General features: G+C 42.9%; 1 protein-coding gene across 4 annotated transcripts in view; it reads left to right on the top strand.

The window, feature by feature from the left end:
• The first annotated feature begins 3,233 nt into the window (after positions 1-3,233).
• The window catches only part of ENPP5 (ectonucleotide pyrophosphatase/phosphodiesterase family member 5), a 12,420-nt gene continuing 4,392 nt past the window's right edge, over positions 3,234-11,261 (top strand). Inside the window, exons 1-4 of one of the 4 annotated variants that reach the window (XM_029242183.1) lie at positions 3,234-3,286; positions 5,938-6,801; positions 8,285-8,461; positions 10,664-11,216. In XM_029242183.1, coding sequence (XP_029098016.1) covers positions 5,973-6,801; positions 8,285-8,461; positions 10,664-11,091 — 1,434 coding nt within the window. In that variant the 5' untranslated portion in view covers positions 3,234-3,286; positions 5,938-5,972 and the 3' untranslated portion in view covers positions 11,092-11,216. Of the gene's footprint in view, positions 3,432-5,937; positions 6,802-8,284; positions 8,462-10,663; positions 11,217-11,261 lie in introns of those variants that run through there. The other 3 variants (XM_029242186.1, XM_029242184.1, XM_029242185.1) reach the window with 3 other exon arrangements.

The raw sequence follows: 11,261 nt of genomic DNA on the forward strand, positions 1-11,261 counted from the left end.
GTCCTCGTACAAGGCCATGTGGAGACACAGAGACATACAGAGGAGAACATCATGTGACAGTGGGGGCAGTGATTGGAGCTGCAACAGGCCCAGGAGTGCCAGAACCACTGGAAGCCGGAAGAGACAAGGCAGCATTCTTCCTTAGAGCCTCTGGAGGGAGGGTGGCCCTGCCGACATCTTGATTTCAGACTTCAAGCCTCCAAAGCTGTAAGAGAATAAATTTCTGTTGACCTAAGCCACCCAGTTTGTGGTGCTTTGTTCCAGTAGCCCTAGGAAAATAATATACTATGAATACAATTTGCAAAATCCAGTAATGCAAAGAAGTTTACACAGTTATATTTGACTGACATAAAGCTTTCTGAGAATAAAACATACTAATTGTGTGAAAATATAGTTCTAATTAGTACAAATATATCATTAGCAGCCTAAATTACTAATAGGCATAAAATTACTTGGACTAAATCTTTGAATAACCTGTAATTTAACTCTTCACTCATTGGGTTGAACTTCTGCCAATGAGTCCAAATTAGTGGAGACCTACTGTTTATCAAGAATTAAGGTCAGTCCTGGGGGGTGGGGGAGGGGAAGGCATAAATTAGGAATTTGGGATTAACAGATACACATTATTATATATAAAATAGATAAACAACAAGGACCTACTGTATAGCACAAGGAACTACATTCAATATCTTGTAATAACCTATAATGGACAAGAATCTGAAAAGGGATATTTATATATACATATATATATATATATATATATATGACTGAATCACTGCTGTACACCTGAAACATTGTAAGTCAACTATACATCAATCAAAAAAAAAAAAAAAAAGAATTAAGTTCTGTCCAGAACGAGAATCCTGATGGTTCCTAATCTATGGATGTTCGATATGTGAGACCCATATTTTGCAGAATGTTCTATAAAGGATTAAGAGATAGACTTTGTTTATTTTAGCTGTTGTGGTGGAATATATTACAACCTTAAAGATTTTTAAAACTGTGAAATAATTTGCTCATTTTCCCTACCACATGGTATAGACTAGTTTTGAAAACAAAACGTCTGTGGCAGAGCCAGTCTTGGCTATTTAGTTAAAAAAAAAAGATCCTATTCCAGTTTTATCACAAACCTCTTCCAGCTCCTGAGGAAGAAAATAATTCAGCTCTCCAACCCCTATTAGGCAGGCAGAGGGACCCCCATCTCCAGCCCAAAACCCATGAAAGAAGTTGATTCTTCTGTTACACCATTATTCAGAAAAATATTACTAGCTCAATGATTACATATATTAATTCAATAATATAAAACAAAGGAATAGCTACAGTCAACAGGTTGTGGCTTAGGCGACCATAACTGGCTGAGTAGTGATTGCATTTGGACAGAAATCAAGGTAACAGGGAGGACAGAAGGGCTGGTACAGATGTGGAAGCAGGAATTCCATGTTTTTACAATCATTCCTGTAGCTGTACTATGTAAGCCAGATTGTTTTTACCATTAGAGACATAAGTTATATAACAAGCCTGCCAGCTGACACTAGATGTCATTATATGGGGATCTGGGCAGTGTCTCTGGCACTCGCTGGCCCCCTCATGCATCATTTTCCGTGCTGTGCACTGTGGTTAACAGCTGCACCATGCCTGTTTCACAGGGGTGGGTCGTGAATACAATCGTGTCTTCCACAAAAAGTTTGCAGAGTCAGGCAGTGTCATCTGAACAGAGTCCAACAATGCTCAGCGAGACAGGCCTGTTTTCACTACTCTGCTCTCTAATCAGCATATGCTGTTCTCTGACTGTTTTGGGAGAACATAGGGGGGCCTATTCTAGGGGGACAAAGACATAATCCTGGGCCACCCCATTCCAAGTTGAGGCAATTTCAAAGGACAGGGCTCTGGGGACTTGGAACAACCTGTACAACTTCATTGTCACTGGGTCTGGGTAAACAGAGACACCGGCTTCCCTCTTAATCCCCATCCCACACGTGGAAAACCATAAACTCAAGTCACCACAAATAAAAGGCCATGGAAGAGTGCCCAGACACCCCTGGGGATGGTATGATGCATTTGGAAGGAAGCCATTGGGGCAGGGACTGTCCCTCTATGAGAAGATGAGAGAAAGAGAAAAAACAAGGACCAAAATGTTTGCCTCATTTAATTAAACATCAGCGGGCCTGTCATTCATCTTACAGTCCCCGTATACCAGACAGGGGATGGGAGCCCTGGAGGGGGCCCAGAGCTACTGGCTTTGCTCTCCATTTGAACGGCTTAAGCTGTTGAAGCTTAAGTTGTGACAACCAAGCAGATATTACTGCCCATTGCATGGTGGTCAGAATTAGGCCTGGGAATTCTGTAGATGGACAAATTCAGAGGAGCTCAAAGTCACTGCTACAATTTATGATAAATATAGTTGGGACCAAACTGGCAAACTGTGCACATGCCTGCACTCCCTCTGACCTAAAAATACCACTGATTACAAAAACACCTGAAAAATTAATCCACTGTGGTAAGGGAGCAGAAGAAACAAGGCCAAAGAAGACTTCCTGAAAGAGGCATCAGACCTTAAGTTCATAGCTTTATTGCATATTTGGAAACAAAGCTAGGAGCAGAGTGTGGCCCTGGATGCACCCATGTTGTTCAGTCTCTCACCCTGTGTAAATTAGCCCGATTGGGAAACCGGCTTGGTGTAATATGTGCATTCTTAGGTGCCACACTATTGCAGATCCCTCAGAGACCTGACATTGCCAAAACCTGGACAATAAACATTGGGGCTGCAGAGCTCACTAAATTAAATCCTTTTAAATTAGATTTTGCATCGTCCTATCGACATCCTGGGATGCTCAGGTGTTCCTCGGAGTAAAGTCCAGGGTACGGTGCCACCCATTTGTGGTAAGGAAACAAAACAAAAAAATGGGATAGCGCACTATGATCTCTCTGCATCACTGACTACAGGCACAACTGCCCGTCTAGAACAGGCACAGCGCATAAAGGTTTCGTGACCCGGCAGAGAAGACCTTAGCGAGCGCCCGGCGCCTTCGCCTCCCCGCCCTCGGGCCTCCCGGCCGGGTCCACGCCTCCCCGAGCTCCCCCGGCTCCCGCCCTATCCACCCTCCGAACCCCACAGCGCCCGCCCCGCTCGCGCTGATTGACAGGCGGGACAACGATCCCAGGAGCCCGGCTTTTGCTCCGCAACCCCAGCAGGAACCGTCCCACTGTAGCCAATGGGAGCCAAGAGGCGGGGCCTGCGTCGGGCCTGCAGTGCTGGTCAGGTGCTCCGCGCTGAGGTGGCTTAGAGGTGAGGGACTGCAGGTTCTGGGTGGGGGGTGCCCCTTGCTGCCGCCGCCTCCCCAATCTTGCCCCCGGTGTGCGGGAGGGAGCCCCCTCCAGGCCCTCCCTCCCATTGCCCCAAGCAGATGTGGACTGAGCGGATCGCCGCGAGGGTAAGAGTCCGGGAGTGTGGGAGGCTGGCCTGCCGGGGACCCACCCGCCTCCTGCGGGCTCCCCAAACTACCCTCCCACCCATTTCCACTGCACACATACCCAGAGCACATTAGGGCATCTGCCAGCCTTGGTGGGCGGGAGGTTTGCGAATTGGAAACGTACCCTACCTCGAGATCCTTCCAGGAGCTAGGATGGAATCCCGGTGAAGAAGATGGGGCGATGCATCACCCTCCTCTTGATGTATATTCGCTCTACACACACCTACTCCTCCTTCAGTGTCCTTCCTCTCGTTTCTTGGCGCCCCGTCCCTCCAGATTTCCAAGGCTGTCTGTGGGGGAAGGGTTGGAGGGGAGGAGGAACTGGAATGCAGCTCAGTGAAATCTGGGCCCAGAACTAGGGATTCCACTGCGCAGTGCAGCATTTTGTGTGTGGAGAAGAAATCAGATCTCCTTTCATCCCTACCCCCACTTCCCAGTTTGTTGCTTTATGTCATCGATGTGATGATGTTGTCTTACCAAACATTCCTAAGCTTGAGGCAACACTTAGCCTTTGTTTATTTTCATTTGTCCCAGGAAAGCAGTTCTTTCCTGCTTACCACAGTTGCTGAATTAATTTATTAAAATAGAGGAAAATCAGATGTTTCATATAGTTGATTCTTTTTTAGCCTTAAATTGCATTTGGTTCATAGTATCCTTCCTTGTGTTAGGAAGGTGAAGGAGAGAGAGAGGAAAGGATCACCGTTCTTAGCCAGAAATGTTAATAAGTATATTTGCAGTTCCTTGTGGGAACTGCTTATTCACGTTCCTTCCAGGTTTGGAAAGTTTATTGCTGTTTGAGAAATAGTTTTTAAATTTAATTTTTGAACCATTGTCTGGAGACCAATACCTAAAACAATTTCAGTTTAAGCAACAATTTCAGTTGTAGGTATGCTGAAATCAATTAAAAAACAAAACAGAATTCTTGCCCCTGACAGCAAAGCAAGCATGCCAAGCAGTTTTTATTTACCTGCACTTACAGCAAGGCAAGACAGGGTCTAATTTTGAGGTTTAAATATGTCTTCAGCATATTCAAATTAGGAAGATGTCAAAAGCTGAATTTGATTGCTTTTTTTAATATCTATTTATCTATTTATTTATTTTGGGGGCCGCGTTGAGTCTTTGTTGCTGTGCGTGGGCTTTCTGGAGTTGCGGCGAGCGGGGGCTACTCTTTGTTGCTGTGCACAGGCTTCTCATTGCAGTGGCTTCTCTTGTGGCGGAGCACGGGCTGTAGGCATGCGGGCTTCAGTAGTTGTGGCTCACGGGCTCTAGAGGCTCAGTAGTTGTGGCGCACGGGCTTAGCTGCTCTGTGGCATGTGGGATCTTCCCGGACCAGGGATCGAACCCGTGTCCCCTGCATTGGCAGGCGGATTCTTAACCACTGAGCCACCAGGGAAGTCTCTCAAGAGATTTCTTGACACAAAATATGGTTAGATCCAGGTTTCGGTGGGCTTATAAATACCTTCATGCAAGAATGGACAGCAGAGGGAGAGAACAAAAGATCCTTACTGGATTTGCAAACCCAATGGGAACTGACCAAATTTACCTATGTAATGTTTTTTCATATTATCTCTTATTAGCTTTCTTGAATAGAATAAAAGCTTTTTAGAAATATAGGCGGATTACCAACGACAATAACAACAACCTTGATCCCAAGAGATAATTTAATCCTGGGAAGTGCCTTTTCTACACACATCACGGATAAGATTAAATGTTGATGAATTTTAATATTAGGAAGGTCAACATCAAGTTTTAGAACTATGTTTCAGTTTATACTTAGTTCATAATCTAATTGTTTTGTTTAAAGAAGGCTATGCTTTGATTGTTAATACGTGAATGCAAATTACATTTCGCAAATATATTTGAATGTCACAAATTTTGTCACTTCAGGATACCAAGTTAATCTATTTTCTCCTCTCTCTCATGACATCTCTCACATCTCTTACCATGATGGACCAGACACAAGGCCTTGCCTTTGAAAAACAGAGGTGTACACATGTACTTTTAAAAAGTATTATTTTTAAATTTGCTAGTGCAAAGTTGCTTGTTGCTAGGTCCCTATAGCCCATCTAACCATAATGATAAATATGTCCACAGGTATTTGACTATATAAATGTTTCTGACCAGGAGTCAGAAGTCTGAGTCAACCTGAAAATGTTTCTGAAAAGTTGTATGTAAATTATATCATCTTTTAAAATGATATTTGAGGAGCTTATTTATATAATTTCTTTGAGGAATGTTTCAGTAAATTCTTGGAAACTAAAACAGTTTCTAAAATGCAGATATAATTTTTAGCTTTATTTACACAGGGAGCCACAGGTCTTTTGTTTAAGATGAAGCTCTGCAGCATAATCCTTCCAGGCTGTGATTTATGATGTAACAGGGATTACTAAGCACCATCCCTCTCCATTTTGGGTGAAGTATACAAAACAAAATTATTGCCATTAACTTCTATATATTTCTTAAACAGATTGTCTTACACTGAACTGATCAAGTACTTTGAAAATGACTTCAAAACTTCTCTGGGTGTCCTTCATACTTGCTGCATTGACACTTTCAATTACATTTTCTCTCCAACCAGACCAGCCAAAGGTTCTACTAGTTTCATTTGATGGATTCCGTTGGGATTACTTATACAGAGTTCCAACACCTCATTTTCATCATGTTAAAGAATATGGTGTCCACGTGAAGCAAGTTACTAATATTTTTATTACAAAGACCTACCCTAACCATTATACTTTGGTAACTGGCCTCTTTGCCGAGAATCATGGCATTGTGGCAAATGACATGTTTGATCCTGTTCTGAACAAATCTTTCTCCTTGGATAATATGAACATTTATGATTCTGAGTTTTGGGAAGAAGCGACGCCGATATGGATCACAAATCAGAGGGCAGGACATACGAGTGGTGCGGCCATGTGGCCCGGAACAGATGTCAAAATACATAAAAGCTTTCCTACTTACTATATGCTTTACAATGAGTCCGTTTCATTTGAAGAGAGAGTTGCCAAAATTATTGAATGGTTTACATCGAAACAGCCCATCAATCTTGGTCTTCTCTATTGGGAAGAACCTGATGACATGGGCCACCTTTTGGGACCAGACAGCCCACTCATGGGGCCTGTCATTTCAGATATTGACCAGAGGTTAGGGTATCTCATACGAATGCTGAAAAAGGCAAAGTTGTGGAACATTCTGAACCTAATCATCACAAGTGATCACGGAATGACGCAGTGTTCTGAGGAAAGGATCATAGAGCTTGACCAGTATCTGGATAAAGACGACTATACCCTGATTGACCAGTCGCCGGTGGCAGCCATCTTGCCCAAAGAAGGTAAGTCTGAACTGACTGGTGGTCTGGGGCCTGGTCTGCATGTGCCCAGTGCGATTGAGTGGGGGATTTTTGTTTCTGTGTCTTTCAAGTGTGCTTGCCTTTGTCATGGTAATATTCTGGGATTTAATCCTTAGTCTCTGAAAAGACAAACTCTCTTTTCTCAGAGTCTGATTTTTCACTTTTTCCTAGAATATTAAAACTGATACTCTCTCTACGTACTTATGGTAGTCGCATTTAACCTTTTTGGAGTCATTGGATATTGTGAAAGCTACAGCCTCCATTCTCAGAGAAATTGAGATAGGAAGATATATACAAAATGTGCCTGCAGTTAACAGTGACTTTATGGAAGCCCTAAAGCCTTCAGTGGATCCTTAGTTAGGACCCGCTTAATAGGGAAGCAGTGGGGTATAGGAAGGAGAGAGTTTCGGTCGTCCTGAGATTTAGTTTTCTTATCTGTAAACAGGGGAAGTAGTAACAGTACCTCAAACTTTTTACAAACCTCTCCTGGAAGCCTCATACCAACTCTGTCTCTCGTTATTTCTGTTTTAAAGATAGGTGAACAAGCTCAAAAGGTTTAACATCCCCAGGTCAAAAGCTAAGTGCAGAGCAAGACTCAGATTTGCAACTCCTGACGTTTGTTTTACCACCTCCTGGGGTTAGTCTAGGTATCCAATGAGAAAACAGATCTTGAAAAGCTGAAGAGCTCGCAAATGAGAGTTAGATCCCTCGCAGGGGAATTAAGAGGATCAGTGGGAAACAGTGAATGTTAAAATAGGCACGTGCAGCGGCACACAAACATTTCTACCAATTCAATACAAAACAGCAATCTTCTGTGGTTAAGAAAATTGCATTAACCCTTCAGTTCCCCTGATCAAGTTGGTATGGTGTTCCCTTGTTGGCAGGGAGGAAGCCCCAACAAATGGATTTGAAAAACAAGAAAAGGATGAAAGATATTGCCCAGGTTTACTGCGTTTGAAGTTACAGGGAGTACTTCTGCAACGCCTCCAGGGTTTCAAAGAACGTTTGACCAACCCTCACCCTCCACTTTACGAATTTTCTCGTCTTGAGATTCTCTATTTCTGTACTCAGAACTACCAGAACTTAGCTCTTTGGTTTTGTTTTGATGTTGCAGTGCCCTTGACATTTTACTTTGTGCCACCACTTAGTACCTGTATGTGTGTGTGTGTGTGTGTGTGTGTGTGTTTAATCTTTAGGGATTAGAGATTTCTGGTTCTATAAAATGTCTTCTCTTAAGGTGAATTTACTTTAAGAGAAGATTATTTCTCAGTTTCCCCCACAAGATGATTTCCTCAAAGGGGATGGGAGTTCTAAAGTGTCTGGTGAGGCTTCATTACCTTGAACTTGCTGGCTGTCTACGTCAGTAGGATGTCTGCGTTGACTGACCTGTGTTGCCATGGTTGTTTCTTTGGCTGTAGCAGTGAGTGTCTTGTTCTGACTGCCTCTCCTCATCCTTCTCTTTTAGGCAGATTTGATGAAGTCTATGAAGCACTAGCTCATGCTCACCCTAATCTGACTGTTTACAAAAAAGAAGAGATTCCAGACAGATGGCATTACAAATACAACAGTCGAATTCAGCCAATTCTTGCAGTGGCTGACGAAGGGTGGTATATTTTACGGAATAAGTCAGATGACTTTCTGTGTGAGTATGTTATAGTATTTCTCCCCATTCTGCATCGTTGTCTGCTAAAGTGGAGGCTAAGTGGGAGTTGTTTCTGCCGTATTCAACAGTTTATCGATTGAATAACTAGCTAGTGTCACACATTGATAGCTAAATAAAGATCCAATAAAGATCCCAATAAAGATTTATTGGGGCTTTAAAATGAGGTAACCTCCTAAAAGTGGAACATTTACTTCTCTTGAAGCCTTCAGACCAAAGAAAAGCACAGTGCCCTGTACTGCTTATTATAACCATTATGTTCCGGAGGAAGACCTAACTGAATTTTATAAATTGAATCATTTTCTGCATCTGTTTTATACTCTGATTTCAAAAGAGTTTAATCTCTATTTTTCAGTTGCTAGCTTTCTAGTTTCTTTTGCACTTCTGGCTCTACCAAATATAGGCCAGCTTTGCTTTACACGTTGGAAACATTTCTAAAAATAAGTGCATATTGGCATGGATAAAAATATATCAAGATATATTTTCCTAATGAGTATCTAGTGGTATAATTTTGGAGATATTTCCATTGAATAAATTTAGAATATAATGTAAATCCTATTTAAAATTAAAGCATGCAAAATAAAGAGCTTCCTGCTATCCTTTTTTTTTAAAATTTATTTTTGGCCACACCATGCAGCTTGTGGGATCTTAGCTCCCCACCCAGGGATCGAACACGGACCCCCTGCACTGGAAGCGCAGAGTCTTAACCACTGGACCACCATGGAGGTCCTCCTGCTATCCTTTTTTTTTTTTTTTTTTTTTTGCGGTACGCGGGCCTCTCACTGTTGTGGCCTCTCCCGTTGCGGAGCACAGGCTCCAGACACGCAGGCTCAGCGGCCATGGCTCACGGGCCCAGCCGCTCCGCGGCATGTGGGATCTTCCCAGACCGGGGCACGAACCCGTGTCCCCTGCATCGGCAGGCAGACTCCCAACCACTGCGCCACCAGGGAAGCCCAGTAGGGGCTAATTTGCTAGTCCTTCTCACCACCTTTAAAAATAAAGCCTTTCAGTTTTCTTTGGTTGCCGTCTCATCAGCAGTAGCACCCTGATATTATGCTAGACGTACATGCCCTTAAAAGGCAGCTTTTGGCAAAAGTAGAGACACAGATGTAGAGAACAAACGTATGGACACCAAGGGGGGAAAAGTAGTGGGCGGGGGGGGGGGGCGGCGGTGGGATGAATTGGGAGATTGGGATTGACATATATACACTAATATGTATAAAATGGATACCTAATAACCTGCTGTATAAAAAAATAAAATAAAATTCAAAAAAATAATAAAAATTGAAGGCAGCTTTTATTATGCAGGAGTTTTCATCCTTTAATTTTGTATCATCTTCTGACTTGACAAGTCAGGAGACTCCTCAAGTTTTTACTTTGTAGCCACATGAAAGCACACAGTGCTAAGTTGGATCCTGATCTGAACCACCAAAGTCAAGATTTTACCCACAAGTCTTGACTTTTTTGATAGCAGATTGTAACTGTAGCTAGAAGTTTGATATTTGTGGTGTCTTTTGTTTTCCTTTCTTATTTTCCTCCTTTGATTGGTAATTATGAATTTATTGGCTTCATGACTAAGAGCACCTTTATCCCTTTATCTTTAGAACAAGCTGGAACATAGTAGGTACCTCACAAGTATGTGTTGAATATTAGTTTACCTGCCACGAAAAAAATATCACTTTCATGTTCCCCTGACTTGCCTCAGCTTTGCTCTTTCCCCTTCTTCCTGTGCTGGTGAAGGTGGTGTTGCCTGGAGAGAAAGATTTGTGATCATTTGACTTTTCGTTTCCTGAAGTGAATTGTGGTGTTGACAACAGCAGAGATTATTTGTAAAAGATCCTTTTATTTAAAAGTCAAATTAGAAAGGCTTCCCTGGTTGCGCAGTGGTTGAGAGTCCGCCTGCCGATGCGGGGGACACGGGTTCGTGCCCTGGTCCGGGAGGATCCCATATGCCATGGAGCGGCTGGGCCCGTGAGCCATGGCCGCTGAGCCTGCGCGTCTGGAGCCTGTGCTCCACAACGGGAGAGGCCACAGCAGTGAGAGGCCCGCGTACCGCAAAGGAGAAAAGAAAAAAAAAGTCAAATTAGATAAAATTGGCATTTAAGTTCACAATTTGATGATACAATTATTTCCATTTTAATACCATATGGTTGGCTAACTTGTTCATGCATTTTGTCTTCACAGTAGGCAACCACGGTTATGATAATGCATTAGCAGAAATGCATCCCATGTTTTTAGCCCACGGTCCTGCCTTCCGAAAGAATTTCACAAAAGAGGCCATGAACTCAACAGATCTGTACCCCCTGCTCTGCCACCTCCTCAATATCACTGCGGTGCCACACAACGGATCACTCAGGAACGTCCAGGATCTGCTCAGTTCACCAACTCCAAGAGCAAGTCCTTATACACAGAGCCCTCCTCTCCTCCATGGTAGTGTCAAACCAAGAGAAAATGAACAAGAGGAGCCATATGCTTATTTCATAGGGGTCTCTCTCGGTAGCATTATAGTTATTGTGTTTTTAATAATTTTCATTAAACATTTAATTCGCAGTCAAATACCTGCCTTACCAGATTTTCAGGCTGAAATATCTCAACCATTATTACAAGCCTAATGCTCCTTTGATGTGGAGATTGCATAGTTATGTCAGTGTTTAAAGGTTTCAAATTCTAGGAAACCAGCTTCAAACATTTGCACAGACCATTAAGCAGTTACGTACATATGCAGAGGCAGTCATACACACACACACACACACACACACACACACACACACACACACACACA

This window comes from Monodon monoceros, unplaced genomic scaffold, assembly GCF_005190385.1.
Source record: "Monodon monoceros isolate NGI ecotype Baffin Bay Population unplaced genomic scaffold, NGI_Narwhal_1 Super_Scaffold_3, whole genome shotgun sequence".
NCBI classification, from domain to species: Eukaryota; Metazoa; Chordata; class Mammalia; order Artiodactyla; family Monodontidae; genus Monodon; species Monodon monoceros.